Source organism: Chionomys nivalis, chromosome 22 (assembly GCF_950005125.1).
Source record: "Chionomys nivalis chromosome 22, mChiNiv1.1, whole genome shotgun sequence".
NCBI classification, from domain to species: Eukaryota; Metazoa; Chordata; class Mammalia; order Rodentia; family Cricetidae; genus Chionomys; species Chionomys nivalis.
In genome coordinates, this window is record NC_080107.1 from 50,433,952 (window position 1) to 50,454,343 (window position 20,392).

General features: G+C 40.8%; 1 protein-coding gene across 7 annotated transcripts in view; it reads left to right on the forward strand.

The window, feature by feature from the left end:
• Cntrl (centriolin) overlaps window positions 1-20,392 on the forward strand; it is an 86,825-nt gene continuing 66,433 nt past the window's right edge. For 4 of the 7 annotated variants that reach the window (XM_057755597.1, XM_057755598.1, XM_057755603.1 and 1 more), the window contains exons 1-7: window positions 1-108; window positions 6,213-6,460; window positions 8,592-8,722; window positions 11,913-12,043; window positions 13,439-13,580; window positions 15,366-15,552; window positions 17,411-17,604. In XM_057755597.1, the coding sequence (XP_057611580.1) occupies window positions 6,244-6,460; window positions 8,592-8,722; window positions 11,913-12,043; window positions 13,439-13,580; window positions 15,366-15,552; window positions 17,411-17,604 (1,002 nt within the window). In that variant the 5' untranslated portion in view covers window positions 1-108; window positions 6,213-6,243. Of the gene's footprint in view, window positions 109-6,212; window positions 6,461-8,591; window positions 8,723-11,912; window positions 12,044-13,438; window positions 13,581-15,365; window positions 15,553-17,410; window positions 17,605-20,392 lie in introns of those variants that run through there. The other 3 variants (XM_057755599.1, XM_057755600.1, XM_057755601.1) reach the window with 3 other exon arrangements.

Sequence of the window (20,392 nt, forward strand, 5' to 3'; positions counted from 1 at the left end):
CGGCACAACACAGCAAGATGGCCGCCGTGCCGCCGTTCGCCTGAGGGCGGTATCCGAGCGTCTCCCCGTCGCCTCTCCGGCGAAGCTGTCCCTCCCGGTCCTGCGGCGGTGAGTGTGCTTCGGCGTCCGGACCGAGGGGGACGGCGGGCGGCAAAGGCTGGAAGACTGCGGCCCAGCGTGAGGACCGCCGGCTCGGGACGGATTCGGGGCGGGGGCGTGTGCTTGGGAAGGGATTGGACGGGAGGGGAGGGCAAGGGGCGGGCGTGCCGGGCCGGCGTGGGGTGGGGAGGGCAGGACAGGGGAGGACAGGGGCCGGCGTGGGGTGGGGAGGGCAGGGCAGGGGAGGACAGGGGCCGGGGTGGAGAGGGGAGGGCAGGGGCCAACGTGGGGTGGGGAGGGCAGGGCCGGGGAGGGCAGGGGGCGGGCGCGCCGGGCCGGCGTGGGGTGGGGAAGACAGGGCAAGGGAGGGCAGGGCCGGGGAGGGCAGGGGGCGGGCGGGCGGGCGGGCGGGCGCGCCGGGCGGAGGAGGGAGCGCGGCTGTGGCGCTTGGAAGGATGGGGTTCCGCTGAGAGGAAGGGGGCCGGGGCGTGCCACTGTCCTCCGAATGCTGCACGGAGATGGGCTGGCAGTCCTGCGGGCAGCCTAGCAGGGACCCGTGAGTGTGCAAGCCACACTTGATTCCACCACGGTGCTCTCCCTAACCTCAGCGCTGTGGCTAGGGGCATGTTCCCCTTTTAAAACTTTGTTTCACTGTTTTTCTTTTTAAGTTCTATGTGGGTGGGGGACACGTACCGTGGTGCACTTGTGAAGGTCACAGGACAACTGTAGTGTCACTTTCCTCCCTTTCACCCCCCCCCCCCTCCCGTGTTCCAGATACAGAGCTTAGGTCATCAGATAAGCGCCAAAGATGCCCTTACCCCCTGAGCCACCTCAATGGCCCCCTGGGCATGTTTCTTAATGTCTCAGTTAAGGTTTCTATTGCTGTGGTAAGACACTGTGACCAAAGCAACTTGGGGAGGAAGAGTTTGTCTTAAAAGTCCCTGGTGCAGTGCTCTGAGGAAAATCAAGGCAGAACCTCAAGGAAGGAATTGAAGCAGAAGCAGTGGAGGATTGCTGCCTACTGCCCTGTCCCTCATGGCTTGCTCAGTCTGCTTTCCAGGACCACTTCCTGGGGGCGGAACTGAACTCAGCGATCTGAACCTCGCCCGTTAATCATAAAATGCCTATAAGCCAGGTTTTGTTTTTTTGTTGTTTGGTTTTTGAGACAGGGTTTCTCTGTGTATCTTTGGTTGTCCTGTAGACCAGGCTGGACTTGAATTCACAGCAATCCACCTGCCTCTGCCTCAGGAGTGCTGGGATTAAAGGTGTGCACCACCACCACCTGGCACCTACAGGCATATTTTATGGATGCATTTTGTCAATGAAAATTCCTTCTTCACAGATTGTCAAATTGACAAAAAACAGTCAGCACGCTTGATCTGTTTCTTCATGTGTAAAATAGCCAATCTCTTCTGGGTGTTTGCCATGTTTCAAATACATTCCAAGTACTACTTAAGTGTAAAGTTATTTAGAATTTATGTAACTGTGAAAGTTGCATTCACACTTTAAAACTGAGCAAGTAACCTTATTGGAATAAATAATTTGTCTTAATGTCATATAGTAAATGAAAATTAAAGATTTTGATTTAGACCATGTGATTCTAGAATCTAAGGTCTTGATTGCTTGTAAATGAGATTCTATTTTTGTTTGTTTGTTTGTTTGTTTCTTTTTTGAGAGAGGGTTTCTCTGTGAAATAGCCCTGGCTGTCCTGGAACTAGCTTTTGTAGACCAGTCTGGCCTTGAACTCACAGAACTGTGCCTACCGCTGAGATTAAAGATGTGTGCTACCACCACCCAACTGTGATTCTGTTCTTATATAGCATCTTAAAAGATTTAAGTTTGGCAATATCTGGAGCCAGAAAGGTGGCTCAGAGGTTTAGAGCACTGACTACTCTTCCAGAGGTCCTGAGTTTGGTTCCCAGCACCCGTATGGCAGCTCCCAACCATCTGTAATGTGGTCTGGTGCCCTCTTCTGATGTGCAAGCATGTATGCTGACAAAACATCCATATTCATAAAATACGTAGTTAAACAAATCTTTAAAACATTGGCAGTGTCTTTGGCATGTTTTTCCTGGTTCTTTTGGGTAATGCGCCTTTATTGTTTGCACAGCAGGTGATTCTCTACTCTCTAGTAGTTTATAGTCTGATAGAAGAAGCAGTACATAGACAGATCCAACAGAATGAACGTTTATAAGACCCTGAGTGCAGAGTCTTCTCATACATTCTGAGTGTAGAAACCTGACCTTCTTAGCTGTGTGTCTTCTTAGAGTTTAACATACTCCTAAATTTATAAAAATTGTTCAGTGAAGTTGGATAGATAAATTAGTACAAAGGGATGAGAAGTTTGGAGTGTGAGTGAGATGGGAGGGAAGAAATAAGGTTGTAAATAGAGGAAGGTGTACTAGCCAGGGTGTTACACAGAAAGGCATATTCTTGGGTAATTAGGTTGAATGCAGATAAATGGGTGGTTTGAGCGTGTGTTTGCATGGGGAATGTTGTCAGTATTAGAATGGAGAAGGGTGTGGCACTTGCTGAGTTGAGAGAAGCAGGTAGGGAAGATGGGATAGAGAGATGAAATTATAAGATAGAGTATTAGAATTGTAGAGAAATGGGGAAGATACTGTGGTGTTTGGGAACTGGGACAGAACTTGTGGCGAAACTTTACAGTTTAAATAGTAGTGAAAAAATAAAAGGCTGAAGTGGGCCGCACAGAATGGGCATTGGCTTTAAAAAGGGTTGGGCTGGGTTAGAGACCTTGAAGGATGGTGAGGGTCTAAATACAGGACTTCAGAAGGCTAAAAAGAAGATTTAAATAAGCCAGAAACCAGAGGTATGGAATGAAGAGAATCAAAGGGAAAATCTGAAATGTTAAAGGGCTAAGGGAACAGTGTTGGTGTTGTTAGATCAGGATAAGTGTCCAGGTTTGTGGGTGGCAGGATGAGTTGTGTGTTATAACTTAGTCACACGGATCTAATTGTCACAGCACTCCAGTGGCTTTCCCTTGCTCTGTTGAACATCTGCTGGGCTTTAAAAATTGCTCTCCAGCCCTCAGCTTGTTTTCTTTATTTTGTTCTTGACAACACTAGCCCTACCTTTCCCTGCCTTCTCTTTCCCATGGTTTCCATTTGTTCATTCTGCGCTCAAACTTCAACCCACTGCAAGCAACAACTAGGGTCAGACTTCCCTGTTTCTTCCTTAAGAAATGGGTGGCTATCACCAAACTTATCTAATTCTAAAGACTATGCTAGTGACAAGTCTTTACAGAGGGTTTGCCAAGTGCCAAGTACTGCGATAAACTTGTATTGTCACATTGGAAGAACTGAATACATACTATTTCATGTTTTACAGATGAAGAGTTGTTTTACCCAAAGTTCCACACTAATTGGATAAGCCAACATTTTAATCTTCCTATAATCCCCAAACCTGTGCTCTTTGTTACCATGTCACATAGCTAAATGAGTTTTGAGGATTCAGATCATGTTTTGCATCATGTCCTACAGGGCACATGATGTCTTACACAAAACAAACTGACTTCTGTCTCAGTCCGGTATTATATAGTTAGTTCAGTACACACACGCACACACATGTGCACACATACACACACAACTCTCTTACACACCCTCTCTCACAAACATACACCACTAGTTTAAATTGCTAACTTAACATATATCTATACTTTTTCTCTCATTTTCTCACGTGTAACTAACCATATAAGTCAGAAAATCTCCCAGAGTCACAAAACTGCTGTTTATGCTCCCATCACAAAGCTTTTGCTCTTTATTTTAAAAGTTGACTAAAGCCGGTCAGTGATGGTGCACACCTTTAATCTCAGAACTCAGAGGTGGAAGCAGGTGGGTCTCTGAGTTCGAGACCAGCCTGGTCTACAGAGTGAGTTCCTCAAAGCTACACAGATAAAGCCTGCCTCGAAAAAAAAAAAAGTGTAGATAAAATAACTAAAATAACAAAACCCCACTTGTGTTTAATATTCTTTCATGGAAAGGGGTCTCTTGGTCATACTGTTGATTCCATGCTAAGGTGAACTGCCATTCTCCTTCAGATATGAATAATACACTCAAGCTTGAGAAACTAAACTAGGTGTAAACACTTAGATAAAATGTATTTACTCCTTGTGGTGGTTTGAATTAGAGGGCTCCACAGGCTTATATGTTTGAATACTAGGCCCAGCTGGTAGAACTGTTTGGGAAGGATTAGGAGCTATGACTTTTTGGAGGAGTAGTGTAACTAGGGTGGGCCAGTTAGTTCTCCCTCTGCTTGTGGATAAAGATGTGGGGTCTCAGCTACTGCTCCTGCACTACACCTGCCTGCCTTCATGCTCCCTGCCATGATGGTCATGAACTAACCCTCAGGAACTGTAACCCTTGGTAAGTTCTTTCTTCTCCAAGTTGCCTTGTTATAGAATCTTGTCAAAGCAATAGAAAGTAACTTAAGATTCTCCTGAATAAAATTGATTAAGGGGTGACAAACACCTTTCATAAAGGCAAGAAATCCCAAACAAAACAGGATGTATAGGCCCATCCTCTTATATCTTTTTCCCTGTTTCATAGCATATCTGATACTACAAAAATAGAATAATGTATATCACATACTATAGATGTTTCCTTTTTTCTTAGTTTTGTTAATAAAGCATCCTATATCTGTAGGCAGTTCACTTATTTTGTATCCTACATCTTAGTCTTCTTTCCACATCTTCAAAATTATAAACCATCTAGAATTCTTCTTATCAAATGCTGGTGATCACTAAATTATTATGAAGTCCTGTTACCTCTCCTGCCAAGTAAAAGTTACGCTTATATAGTCATAGGGTTAGAAATATATTCTGTGGATTCCAGAAACATTTTCATAAATTGTGACATGAAAGATGAAGTGATGGTTCTCAAGTTCCAGTGCCCCCACAGGTCCCTCCCTAAATTGCCATAGCGCCTGTAAATCTGGATATTGGAAAATATACTGTCTCATAGAGGAACCGTCCTGGGGAGCCAGGGTTTGAGAATGGAGATTTGGACAACACAGATTTCTGTCCATAGGACTGAAACGGAACTGAGGTGCAGGAACAGCTTCATTGGCTGCAAATTAACATTTGTCTTCTTTGAAAATGGTTTGATACCTTAGCAAACCTGTAAGTAAGTTGAACTGGACTAAAACTCAGCTATTTGTTTTAAAAGTATGTTGTTAAATTGGACTTTCAGTTTAGTTTGTACATGAAGGTTGTATTTGGCTATATAGAAACGTAAGGTCAAAGAAATGCAACCTCAGGCTGGGCAGTGGTGGTGCACACCTTTAATCCCAGCACTCGGGAGGCAAAGACAGGCAGATCTCTGTGGTTTCAAGGTCAGCCTGGTCTGCAGAACAAGTTCCAGGACAGCCAAGGATACAGAGAGAAACCCTGTCTTGGGGGGGGGGGGGGAGAAAAGAAAAAAAGAAATAGAAGAGAAAAGAAAAGAAAGGCAACTTAGACCAAATTCAACATATATAAAGATGCATATACATCATTCTATTTCAGTATCTGCTTCTGATATCAATTAGTCATTGGACTGAAAACTACTTTAACTTAATATATTATTACACTAAACTTTTTTTTTCCAAAATTAACTGTATTTGAGAGCTGAAGATATGCATTAGATTATCCAAGGTGATATTTAATGGGGACAAATGCAAACTTAGAGGAGTGCTGAAATTTAGGCTAAGTAGAAGAACATGAACCAGCAGAGAAGGCCACAGAGTAGCAGAAAGACAAAAGAAAGCCAGTAGAACACAGTGTCACAGACTGGGTTCTAGGAGGAAAGGGTGCTTATAAGCATTGCTTGTCAAATATTCCCATATGTGGCCCTGCATGGAAAGGACCTGTGAAAAGTTCGGGCTGATAAACTGAGAAAAGAAGTTACAAGTCAGACTCTGACCTGAGCATGTGTCATGACAGGTCTTCCAGGGTCTTGTCCCTGTGGAGGCTTGATCAGCATTCAGACAGCACCTGCTCCATAGGCTTCCATAGCCTTTGAGTTCACAGCCTTATAGTCTTAGAGCTCTAAAGATAATTTAAGATGTTTCATGGCTGTAGAAACTAACCTTATTAAATACATTGAAAACTCTTACAGGTTTTGATGGCCATCTGGTTTTATTCTTGCAATGAAGAAAGGTTCTGCACAAAACTTCTCCAAAGCAAAGATGCCACTGTCCTCTCATTTTTCTGGGCCATCATCTCTTACATCCAATATGAGATCTAGGTCACTTTCACCTTTAATTGGATCTGAGATGCCACCTTTTCATACTCCTGGACAGTGGTCTGCACAGACTGAGCATACAGATGAAAACACCATGCTTTTGGAGTCCCAGCACCATAAAGGTACTGCTAAAAATGTGTCTGCTCCCCTATGGAAGTAGAGATGGGAAGTACTGAGCTTAGATGTGGGTCTCAGACAGAACACCCTCCTGAACTAGCCAGAATTGCTCTTTTAATAACTGGTAGGAACTGTGAGAATGGGGTGAGGACTGAGGCTTTGGGTGAGGGTAAAGGTGTCTGTGAAGGTGTTAGGGCCAGGGAGTTTCTAGAAGAGGAGGTTCGATTTCTTGTCTTACTAGGAATTTTCCACCCTCCTTAGCTAGGGCTGGACATACCTCCTCACCTGCGAGTGGAGTGCTTTCAAGATGATAAAAGTGCTAGCCGTGGTTTCTTCTCTTTAAACTGCTTCTCTGTGAGCTCACCGACTTCCACTTAGGGAGCATATACATGTCCCACCAGCCTTTTAAGTTTGTTCCTTTTTCTTTTTGTAATTTTATGTCCATTGATGTTTTGACTGCATGTATGTCTCTGTAAAGGTGTCAAAAACCTTGGAACTGGTTACAGACAGTGTGAGCTGCCTTGTGTGTGCTGGGAATTGAACCTGGAAGAGCAGCCAGCCAGTGCTCTTAACTGCTGAGCCATCTCCCCAGTTCCTTAAGGGTTTTTTTCTTAAAAAAATGTTCTGCTGATCTAGTTTCTGTTTTCAGAAATGCTTTATTCTTTACTAGGTCATGAGTCAACTTCTGCTGACCTGAATACTTAACGGTTTATGTTAAAGTCTTTCAACATTAAGTTTATACTCTACTGTGCAACTTCACTGCCTGTTGGTGCCTTATTATTTCTGAATTGATTGTTACTCCAGAATATTGGTTTTGTCAAGAGACTTTTTCTTTTTATAAAACGCAATATGACTTTAACAGTCTTTGACAACACTTTCCACAAGGGCCGTAAAGGAAGGTCTGTTACTTACCAAGCTGATACCCATGTCCATAAAAATGATATTTCCTATTAAATAAAGCAACAAATGGAAAAATCGTGCTCTGCAGCAAACCTCAGTGCTGCGTATGGCTGAAAGTGCAAGTGAAAACACTTGCCACACAGGACCTGCCTCAGGCCTGAGCTTGATCTCCACAGAACTGATCTCTACACATTGCTGTGGTCCAAGTGCACCTTCACACAGAGAGAGAGAGAGAGAGAGAGACAGACAGACAGACAGACAGACAGACAGACAGAACATGTTTGGAATGTATTTGCTTGAGTTGACATTTTGAATTTGCTATATTAGTTGCAGAATATTGAGCATATAATTTAAAATATTTATTTATTTTTATACATGGGTGCCTTGCCTGGACATGTATCTATTCACTGTTTATGTCCCTGATATCCTTGGAGGCCAGAAGAGGGTGTTGATTGTGAGTGGGCTGTGTGGGTGCTGGGATCAAACTCATGTCCTCTGAAGAGTAGCCAGGGCTCTTAACCACTGAGCTATTTCTTTTTTTTTTTTTTTTTTTTTTTTTTTGACTTTCATAACATTTTAATGCATTGCTTAACAAAATCGAAATACAGGAAAAACAATCATAATTGCCAAAATATGAAAATGTCCAATGACAAGGGAAGTACTGAGGGGTGCCAGAGAAGCTTGTGACGCTAGCTAGTCAACAAATTCTTTTTTTTTTATTAATTAATTTATTTAATTATTAAAGATTTCTGCCTCTTCCCCGCCACTGAGCTATTTCTCTTGATCAAAAAGTTTTTATAGGGGCTGGAGAGATGGCTCAGTGGTTAAGAGCACTAGCTGCTTTTCCAGAGGTCATGAGTTCAATTCCCAGCAACCACATGGTGGCTCATAACCATCTGTAATGAGATCTAGTGCCCTCTTCTGGCATGTGGGCATACATGGAGGCAGAATGTTGTATACATAATAAATAAATAAATCTTTTAAAAAAAAAAGTTTTTATAAATGTGGACATTAGTAATTTTTTCTTCAAATGTTTATACAGCTTACATTTTAAATGTAAAACATTTATTATAAAGCCCCATCTGTAACTTTTTCATAGTGAAGTGGTATAAAGTGACATCCTAAGGTGATACTGTCTGTACATCTGCATAGATTAAAATTTCTTTAAGTATAGCGTAAAAACAATTTGTATTTTGTGATATTTACACTTCCTAATGATCTGTTTCTGGATTTCAGGAGCTGATTCATATGTAGGAGTCCGGTATATTACAGAGGCCCTCATCAAAAAACTCACTAAACAAGACAACTTGACCTTGGTAAAATCTTTGAACCTTTCACTTTCTAAAGATGGTGGCAAGAAATTTAGGGTACGTTTCCAGCAATTTCTAAACATAACATTGATTTTATTTTTTTATGTCTTTAGGAATATCTTTTTTTTTTCCTTTAATGGTTTTGTTTTGTGTTTTGTTTTTGGTTTTTGAGACAGGGCTTCTCTGTGTAGCCCTGGCTGTCCTAGAACTCACTCTGTAGACCAGGCTGGCCTCAAACTCATAGAGATCCGCCTATCTCTTCCTCCTGCATGCTGGATGCATGCCACAAAAGAAGGCACTATAGTTTTAGCTTCTATGAAGATTTTAAAAGACAGCTTTTTAAATGCTAAAAGGAAAAAAAGTCTGGTAGTTAGTGTTTGCAGCCTATGTGATACCATTCGTGTAATATAGAAGACCTACAATTCAGTGACAGAGACAGTGGAAATTTGCAAAGGGTGTGAACAGGCAGTTCAGAATGGATCTAAATGACCAGTATTAACTTGAAACCGTAACCCATTCATTATTGTCAAATAAACAAGAGTTTGGAAGCATTTTCTGTTTTGTACAGCCAATGGTCAAACTTTGAAAGCTTTCACTATCCCAAAGGTCTGAGAAAGGGGTGTTCTCCTCTGCGTGTGTGAGCACAAAGAGCAAGTGTGGTTCAGATGTGGTTGTTCTCGGTCAGTAACTTAGTTTATAGTCACTGAGTTATACTGAGTACCCAGCAGCCCTGCTGCTCTTTCATCCCTAGGCATAATATGCTTATTAAGCATTATTTAAATAAAAAATTTAGAAATGCCTAAACATCTCATTGGAGATTGTCTAAATACATTATAGTGCAGTATACCATGAAATAACGTCAGATTTAAAAAGTGATTTAGAACCCTGTGTGTTAAAATGTCTCAGTCAGTGTTCTGTTGCTGTGAAAAGATACCACGACCAAGGCATTTCTTTAAAAAGAAAGCATTTAACTGTGGGCTTGCTTGCAGTTTCAGAGGTTAGTTTGTTTCATCATGGCAGGGAGCATGGCAGCAGGCAGGCAGGCAGGAGGGGTGGTACTGGAGAGGTTGCTGAGAGCTTTTCATCCTGATCCACAGGCAGTAGGCAGAGGGAGAACTAGACACTGGGCCTGGAATGGGTTTTTGAAACCTCAAAGCATGGCCTTTTGTGGCACTTCTCCTCCAACAAGGCCACACCTTGTAATCCTTCCTTGACACCTCATCAGTTGGGAACTAAGCTTGAAATAAATGAGTGTATGGGACCACCGTCATTTGAACCACCACACCATGGCATTTTTTTTTCATGTTAGTTTCAGTGAAAACCAACTTTAAAGTTGGTTATTTAGTATAACCTCAAGCTATTTTTAAAATTCTGTTTGCTGTATGTATGGACAGAAAGGAATAGAAGACCCTGAGTGCGTACACATTAGCCTCTTAATGGTGGTTCACCAAGTGGTGTAATTCTTCTCATTTTAGTGAGCTCAGAAAGAATGTTTTGTGTTTCATTTGAAGACTTAAATAGAGTACACTCAGGTTTCAGTTGTGTAGTTATTGAGGAAAAGGCCACTTGCAGTAGTTTTAGAGTTGTAGAAATGAGATATCAAGTCAGTGTGTAGTCGCTCTGCAGCTGTTCCATGCACCAAACATATCAGTCTAAGGAGGCAGATACAGAGGTGAATAAACTTAGCTTGTAGTCTGAGAATTTAGAGTTTGGTGTGAAAAGTGTCTAGGATTAAGTGTGAGAATAGGGAGAATCGTGGAATATGGGTTGGGGAGGCCAAGCCAAGGTGAAAGCCTAAAGGATCTGTTGTGCTAGAAAAGACCCGAGAGCATGAGGCATGGAGGCTTCAGGTGGAAACGTCAGACAGCAAAGGATGATAAAAGTGATGCAAAATAGCCAAAAAAGAGGGAAACAGAAATCACAGGTTTCTCAATCCCACCACGTCCGTTCTATCAAGGCCTCTGGAGAGTGTTTTGTTTCTAAGATTTTTATTTTACTTTGTGTGTGTGTGTTGCCTGCATGCCTCATGCCTCCAGAGGCTAGAAGAGGGCACTATATCCCCTGGAACTAGAGTTACAGATAGTTGTAGTAAGCATGTGGGTGCTGGGAATCAAACACAAGTGTTCTTACCTGCAGAGCCATCTCTCCAGACCCTTGTCTGTGGTTTTTGTTGTTCTTAAATTGGCCTAGTGTTCTGTGTTCCTGGATGTACACACAGCTGACTCAACTGACTTCGTGTGGAGTCTCTGTTGGGTGTATATCCTCAGTGTAGCCTTCTCTTACCACCCAGTTGTAGGCACACACCCTCTCCTCTTCTCTCAACAGATTTTACTTAGCACCCAGTGTGTGCCAGCAGTAGTGCTTAGCAGTGTACACAGCAGGCAGTCTACCCTCTAAGACTCTTGCATACTGTTACAGGAGGTTTTCTTTATTGTCTTCTTTGAATTTTTCTGTCTGAAAATCTTGCTTGATGTTTGTGTATACCAGTAAAGCCAATAAATCCTATTTTCCTTATCTGCCACTATGTTTCATGTACAAAGAACTACTCCTGGCACATAATCCACGTTTAGTAAATATTTACTAAATGGATGATAATGGAGAGGCCAGGATGTGCTCAAAGATGTATTGCCTTACCAGTACAATAGCAGTAAATGGGGAAGGCAGGAAAGATGTGTCGGCAGTTCTTGTGAGTGTACTCACGACAAATGAGGGAGATAAGAGAAAGGCTCAGGTGAAACACTGGTACAGTGCAGTGCATCTTGCTGATAGAGAAACAGTGTGGGCGTAGTGAATACGAACTGTGCAATGGGGACAGGGCCTGCGTCACGGCTATAGCCTTGCTGCGCAGAATCACACTTTGTTCATATTATCCATGTAATGTATACCTGTTGTAAACTGAGAGGGGGAGGCCGTTAAATAGTGTAGTACTTAGTTTGGAGAGAGTAAACTATCTTCGAGAAAAGTGGAAGGGAAGGGAGAAAGAGAAACGGAAAAGTTGAAGTCAAGGGCGCAGTGGTGAGAGAATTCTTGTTGAGTAGTTTAAGCTTCTTACTGTACAGGCATTGCTGAGGGTCAGGAGAATATTGGCAGAAGTTTACTACTCATGGTCAAGGAAAGTGGTAGCAGGGGTTGTCCAGGAAAAGTGTTAGGATTTGCTGATCCAAACAGCTTCTAGTGCACCTGCCTCAGTGTGTTTATATGTCAAGGAGTCTGCTGCATAAAGCATTTACCATTTATTTCCAATTAGTACATAGAAAATTTGGAAAAGTGTGTTAAACTTGAAGTACTGAATCTCAGCTACAATCTAATAGCAAAGATTGAGAAGGTGGACAAGCTGCTAAGATTACGTGAACTCAACTTATCATATAACAAAATCAGGTGAGTGACTGCTCCTTTAGGTAGCATGGCGGGGCCTTCCTGTCGGCAGTAGACTGAGGTTATCCGGGTCATTGAAAGAGTCCATTAAAGGGTTATATTCTGGAACTTGCCATCTGTCTTTATGTTGCAGCAGCACCTAAGTGTGGGGTAGTATTTTATTTAGCACTGTTAAAGCAGGTATATTTCTTCTTTTTAGCAGTAACTTTGTCTAGATGTTATCCGTGATTTCTTGCCCTATTACATAAGTAATATTTTGTGAAAACAGTGCCCTTTTGATCCCAAAGATATTATAAATAATTTGATCCTGTGTATTTATCCTCATGTTCTTTGCTCATTGCTACAAGAAATAACACTGTACATCTCATTTCTAATTCAGATATACATACAAATATACAACTACTGGGAGAAATAAATGTAGTCCAACCTAGTGATGACTAACACTGTGTATAAAAACTGTGATGGGGAAGATGCAACAGAAATCAAATCTTGGAAATCTTTATACTTTTTTCCCAGCTTAGACTTTTTAAATATGATGGTCAGCAAATCAAAAGAAAACAAGCGCAGGCCTGGAGAGGTGGCTCAGCACCCATGGTGGCTCACAGCTCTAACTCCCGTGTCAGAAGAATCCCACACCCTCTTCTGGCCTCCTTGGGCACTGCACACTTAGGCCATATGGACAAATACATGTAGGCAAAACATATATACACATAAAATTTAAAAAAGGTTTGTGTGTGGGGGGGGAGATAACAACCTTAATAATGAGAGAAGTTCTAATTAAAACAAAAATGAATGTAAAACAAAATCCTGGCAAATCAAGTTCACACTCTAAAAACTTTCACAAGAGTTATCTAATGAAAATAGAGCAGCGCAGGAATATTTGGTCAGCATGGTAAACTGACCAGGGAATGAAATTGACAGCTAAGTTGCAGGTAATGTGGCGAGCTGAGTGGGCTGAGCGGAAATGCTCTAAGTGCTTTCTTGGGAATGCATATATCCATAAACACAGTACCACTAGAGTGTATGTGCTGCTGGCATAGTTCATCTTTGGTGAGGACAGTATAATTATTGTGGACATCTGGACAGCACCACAGCTCATGGTGGTGTGCTGTTGAGCGTTCCAGTCTCAGTGGTGCGGCCACGGGCACCTCTTCTTTCCTGTGTTAGGAGATCTTAGAGTGTGGTAAGGTGGGCAGGACTACAGGCACACTCCTGAAGGGTTGGCACTTCAGCTCTTTGGGGATATTTGACTTTGGCCATTTTCTTTGGTTGTCATTCAGGAAAAAGTTAACTATAGTTATGGAAAGAAGTTCAGCAGCTGAGGCTATTTACTGTAAATTGCCATGAAAGAACTTAAACATTTTACGACTAAGTTTGATTTTGTACTCTGGTTTCCAGCAAGATTGAAGGACTAGAAAACATGTGTAACCTACAAAAGCTGAACCTAGCAGGAAATGAAATCGAGCACATCCCAGTGTGGTTTGCAAAGAAGTTGAAATCTTTGCGAGTCCTCAATCTGAAAGGCAATAAGATATCATCGGTAAGTATTCAAAGTAGCAAGATTTATTTTTCCTCAAACTTAAATTGTTCAAATTATAAAAATCTTTGTCCATGTTTATATTTTATATTGAACATGATCCCTCTCGTGCCCAGTACCCGCTCTTTTCATGCCCCTCCTCCTCCTGTTAGTACCTTAATCTTCCTAAAAATTTTTTATTCAAATTTTTTACTTATTGGGAAAGATATTTAGAAGTCTTCAGTTGTTTTTAAAGAATGATATTTTTAATGTCCTTATTTGATTGACCATATGCCAAATTTAGATATGACCTAGAATTTGTTAGTATAATTAAACAGAGTCATCTCATTTTGCAAAGATTCCATAATCAAGAATTGATCTCTTAGTATTTTCTTATCCATCATTTCATTGCACCTTCTTATATTCTTGTTGCCTAGTGCCAAATGTGTAATACATATGCAATTCTATCTATTTTAAACTTATATTCTGAGCTTCTAAATTTGATTTCCACTTTTCAGGTAAAGTCTTAATTTAATTCGTGTTTAATTAGAACATGCCTTCTAAGCACCTAATGAGTAAATATGGCACCTAATTAGTGTTATGCTGGGTGTTAGGACTGGAGCAACCATGATATAACTTAACGACAATTGTCATAGACTGGAAATGGGAGGACATGACCAGCTACAGGCCTAGGCTGCCCTAATGTCACCTTGGAGAGTCCTTTGATTTTTATGGACTGTTTAAACTAGAGAAGATAATTTCTATATGGCCTCTTTAGAGGTGTCAGGAGGCTCAGGTGACATGAGAGACACACTTTAAGACAGAGTGACTAAGACTGTATTTCTTATACCTTCAAGTGTGAAGACAAATTAGAACACACACCTTTTTTCCATGTTATTGTTGATTGTCTTGCTTGTTTACACGGAGCTCGTCGGGCGGCCTCTCTCTGTGGGCCAAGCACAACTCAGACTTGCAGCTCTCCTGCCTTAGCCACCACATGCTGGTGCTGCGGCTGTGTTCTGCCACACTCGGCATTTATTTTTATAAGGATCTGGGGAGGAGACTCCATTTCACTGCAGCTGCTCGAGAGCCTTGGAGTCCAGGCCTCAGCCATTCTGTAGGTCACCTCACAGCTCTTGAGACTCACAGGCCGACAGGAACGAGCAGCCATGCGTCATACCCAGAGTCTGCTGAACAGCAGGAGAACCGTTCGGTATTTATTATTTGTAATCATACATCATTTTCTCATCTATTTGTTTGGCGTTGGCATCATTAAGGATAATGTATGTTTATTTGGGAGAAATATGTACTTGTACAAGCTATTTAAGCTAAGTGTTTCTCAACCCACGTTAAGTCCTTAGAATAAACAAAAGTCTTCAAAGAATGTTGTGTTTTTCACTATCAACTATAATGCCATTATCTCAAAATTTACCAAAATTCTTCATAGCAGTTCATTTTATGGTTATTTGATGAATACAAAATAAAGACATTAGTTTAGACTAATTTAGACTTAGATTGAAACCCCCATTTTCTTCAGTTACACTAGGCTCTGAGCTAAGGCCAGTCACATATTTGAATCTTAAGTTTTTCAGCTCTAAAATTCAGATAACACGTCATGGCTTTGAAGACCCACAGAGAAAATGCATAATACTGTCTGGTATACCAAAGCTCCTTTTCTGTCTCTTTCTTACATTGCTAATTTGGGGCAGTAGGTTTTGTAAGTAGATTTCTGGACATGTTAAAAGCAATCCTTTGTTAGTTTATGATTTTAAAGTGAATTATTCCAATACCACTGTTGTGCCATTTCAGCTCCAGGATGTAAGCAAGTTGAAGCCACTTCAAGATTTGACTTCTCTAATCCTCATTGAAAACCCGATCGTGACCCTTCCTCATTATCCCCAGTTTACCATTTTCCACCTCCGTTCCCTGGAAAGTTTGGAGGGTCAGCCAGTAACTACTCAGGATAGACAAGAGGCTTTCGAGAGATTCAATTTAGGTAAGAGATACTTAAAAAAAAAAAAAAAAAAAAGAAAAAAGAAAAAAAAAGAAAAGCTAAACTTGAATGAGGAAGGAACTTACCTTTAGAAGTTCTCTAGAGGGGCAGGGTCTGATGAGATGGCTCAGAGGGTAGAAGGCATTTGTTGCCAGACCTGAGGACCTGAGTTCAGTCCCCAGGACCCACTTGTGTGGAAGGTGTGAACTGACTTCGACAGGATGTCCTCTGATCTGTATTCTTATGCTATGTCAGGTGTGCATTCCTAACCACCTCCAATAAATACACAAATATTTAATTTTAAAAGGTGCTTATCACCACATCTGACATTTTTAAAAAAGGTAAATTATAAACTTTATAATTCTACTAAAATTTGCATGGAAAATGACCCCATAAATTGATTAAGCAAGTATCTGTTGAACATATACTATATACCAAAAGTTCCCAGCCTCAAAAATGATCTCCTGAGTATGTGTGTGTTGTTTGTGTATCTAAGGTGTGAGAAGAGAAGGAACGGTGACAAGCCAGCCAAGAAAATAGTCAGTTTTACATGCTAGCAAGATCAGAGTTCAGGAAGTAGTTTCCAAAGCCCAGAAGATTTCAAGAGTGCAAGTGTCAACTTGGTGAATGGGCTGACACATGAAGTAAGACAGGCACAGAGAATTGCTTTGGGCCGGGCACTGGTGGTGCACACCGTTAATCACAGCATTAGGAAGGCAGAGGCAGGCTAATCTCTGAGTTTGAGGTCAGCCTGGTTCAGGATGACTGTGACAACACAGAGACCCCTGTCTTAAAAAACCAAAGAAGAATTGCTTTGGATTGGTTTGATGTTCTTGCCCAGAGAAATTCAAGAGGGATGGGAACTAATGATAGATATTAACAGATTAAAGAATGGAAAGAAGATGGATGTTTGACAAAGACTTGAAATTTCTGTAACAACATTAGTCTTCTAGTACTTAGTAATTTTTTAAGTTTAAAGGTAAATAAAAGATGCAAGACTAAACATTCACCCATAGCTTCAAGACCAGGAAATTGGAAGAAACAAAATGCAACTAAACCTCCAAGTTTGTAGTTATGAAATAGTGTTTCTAAGATCAGAAGGAGAGACAATCTCACCTTGATTCTTTTAGTTCATAAAAATGAATATCATGAGATTAGATTCTGAGAGACAGACAGAGGTCATTGATCATCTTTTGGTAGGAGAGACAGTTTCTCCATTAAAAAAGAGAAAATAGTGTGTATGTGTTGGCACTTTTGTTGTCTGGGAAGTAGGAATACAAAGTCATCCCCTTAATGCAATGTGAAGCCTAACTGAGAAAGACTGGATGGAGTGTGGGAGGCTTGAGAAGAAAGGAAGGTATGAGATGGCCTAGATAGAGTGCTGAGAAGTCAGCCTCTGTTTAATCTGAAATTGAAATTGAATCTGAAATTGGTGTTCATCTACTTTTGACAAAAATGGCAGTTTCACAGCAGTGATGGCTTAGTGAAGAAAGGCACTTTCTGAGCAAGCCTTCTAAATTGAGTTCCATACTGAAACCCACAAAAAGGTAGAAGAGATCCAACTCCACAAAGCTGCCCTGCGACTTCTTTGTACACACTATGACTTCCTCTGTGTGTGTGTCACACGGTAATAATTATAATAAAGATCCCTTCCAATTACCTCTACTCTCTGACCTCGTGGTATAGGTGGGATTCGTACGCAAGGTGACCATACTCCTCCCGACCCCATGGCATACACTTTTAGAGCAGACTCAGCTGCGCTGCTCTTGGACTTCTTTCACTGTCGCTCTGGGGGCACAGCTGTCTTCCAGGTAGAGAGTATAGTGACAAATTACCTGTGACGTCATTATGTCATTGACAGGAGAGGTGGAAAGACTGGAAAAAGACCTGGAGAAGAAAATGGTAGAAACAGAAGAACTTAAGAACAAACAAGCAAAGTTTCTTCAAGAAATAAAAGATCAGGATAAACTAAACAAGTCGTTAAAAGAAGAGGCCATGTTACAGAAACAGAGCTGTGAGGAGCTAGAGAGCGACCTCAACACAAAGAATGAGTTGGTGGGTCTGTTTTATGTCACTTTGGCCGTATTCTGTTAAGGTAGAGAAATTTTCTTCTTAAATTTAAAAACACAGCCAGGCAGTGGTGGTGCACACCTTTAATTCTAGCACTCGGGAGGCAGAGGCAGGAGGATCTCTGTGAGTTCGAGGTCAGCCTGGTCTATGAAGGGAGTTCCAAGACAGCCAGGACTGTTACACAGAGAAACCCTGCCTCAAAACAACAAACAAGTAAAACGCAATCCTGACTGTAGGTCATTGGGAAGATGACCAAGGCTTTGCGGACTGTAGTTGACTGCAGTATGTCACCCAAAGGCTGCTGTGTGAGGTAAGGTGCCCAGCAAGAGGGGAAACATGATGTGTCACACTAGGAGTCGGCCACACTGCTTAGGGTGTGTTTAAAATAGCTTCACAGGTAAGACTAGAGATTGTCAGAAGTTTAAAAACGGCAGAGTTTTTAAAGGTTAAACATAAGCACCCTATGTCATGGAGACTCCTTTTCTGTAGAAATGGTAGCAGTAACGTGTAAAAGGAAGCCCATGTACATGCACAAAGACACACACACGGATATATGACATGCTTCTTATTAGCAAAATTTCCAGTAACTAAAGTGTCCTTTATTGGATATCAATGTAGCTGAATAGCTATAATAAGCTGCTACTAAGATGAAGCCAGACTGTCTGTACATGGAAGGTCCTTGGCGTATTTTCCTGTGTGAACAATGCCCGGTGATGAAAACAGTGACTCCAGTGTGAGCCTGCCCAGAGACATGCAAGATGGTCTATTTGGGGAAAACGGCAGACCTAGGAAATTTCCAAGCTGACCTTTACGTATCTCTGTAAAGTCTAACTTTTTATAATTTGACTTTATAATTGAAATGTGGGGAAGAACATTAAAATGTAGAACACTTTTGGTCAGAAGGCAGCATATTTTGAGAAACTTGAGAGCTCTGGAGAGGGTAAAGGAGACATTGTCCAGGCTGGAGCAACTCAGGGAGCTGTCACACAAGAAGAGGTGGAGCTCTAATTATATAAATCAGGCCTCAAGAGGAAAATTTAAGATCCAGCAGGTGTGAATTCAGGAGACATGTTTTCATTTAGTATTGAATCTGATAGCTGTCTTGAACAATAATTAGAATACGTCTGCTGTCCTGAAACAAGCAGACATTAGCTATGTGCTTGTGCTTCAAGAAAGATCTTGTTTGTTTGTTTGTTTGTTTTGCTTTGCTTAGCTTTGCTTTTCTGAGACAGGGTTTCTCTGTCTCACTGTCCTGGAACTCACTGGGCCACCTTACCCTCCCATTTTGTTCCTTTTTCTGTATTTTTTGTTATAAGTCATATACTCTTCTGCAAGTTATACTATTTTTATTGTTAACATTTTTAAAGCATTCTTATACATAATTAACATTTATTTTAACAAATTCAGATCACAGAAATAAATGCAGTAGAAATGAAGGCTCTTTCTTCTACCTCACTCCCCAGGTGTTTTGTTTTCTATGCTTCTGTACTATATATGTAATAAGTACACTATACAATGTAATAATTTTGCGAATATTTTTAAAGGAATTTTTAATATATATATGTATCTATAGACAATATAGATACTTCATTTTATTTTTAACAACACAGTTAAAGCTCTCCAAGTTAAAATATAATATATATATCAATCTTCCTCGATATTTTAAAAGTCTATTTTGTTTATTTTGTTCCATTAATGGCTCTTCCATATTTTAGACAATTCTGCAGACAGATATGTAGATAGCTGTTTTTGCTTTTGAAAATAGTACTACAGAGAAAAGTGAGAAAAGTGTGTGTGTATCTTACACACTCACACTAGTGTTTCTTTAGTATAGATCACATCAAGTGGAACTGATGTGCAAAATTCTTTTGAAATTTTGATAAATGGGACCAGCAGGATAGCTCGGCAGGTAAAGGGTAAAGACCTGAGTTCAGTCTCTGGAACTTACATAGTAAAAGAAGACAGCTAGCCCCTGCAAGTTGTTACCATAACACACAACATACACACTCACCACACACCATGGACTCACTCACGTACACATACATAGACACACACACTACAAACACACACACAGCACAAACACTACAAACATACAATTAAATATTTTTGATAAATGTCAGTGTCCACTTAAAAAAAAAAGCTTATTACTAATTTGTGTTTTCCACAGCAGTAAGTAAAAGGGTCCAGCTTGGTTTATTATTGTGAACTTATAGGAGAGAAAAAAAAATGGAATCTTGTTAGTTTTATTTTTATATTTTTCTAACTGCTGGAGGATGAATATTATATATGCATTTATTGATCGTTTGTCTTTCCTTTTTAAATTAGCCATTTCATTATTTTGTCTCTTTTTGTTCTCTGAAAGTACTACTGTATATTTAAAAGGAGAATTCTAGGTCTTATTTGGAGAGCTTATATTTCCCTTTGTCTCTTGCAGGATATGTGATGATAATATTGCTCCAATTGCATAATGATTTGCAATTTTATTAAGCAGTTGTTCATGCACTAAACTAGTTCCTTTATAAAAGAAAAACTGTGTTGTATTAAGTCTTTGGGCATCCATTTAAATTGTAGCAGGCCCTATCCCCACCATCTGGATATACTAACCCAACTTCCTCTTTGTTGTTTTGCAAGCTATTTAACTCTTACCTTTCAGTGTTCTTATTGTTTAAATGGAATGTTTTCTTGTCCTGCCACCATCATGGCCTTGTGAGAATTTAGTAAGGTTCTAAATGGGAAAATAACTTCAAGTACCAAGTAATACAGGGTGGTAAAT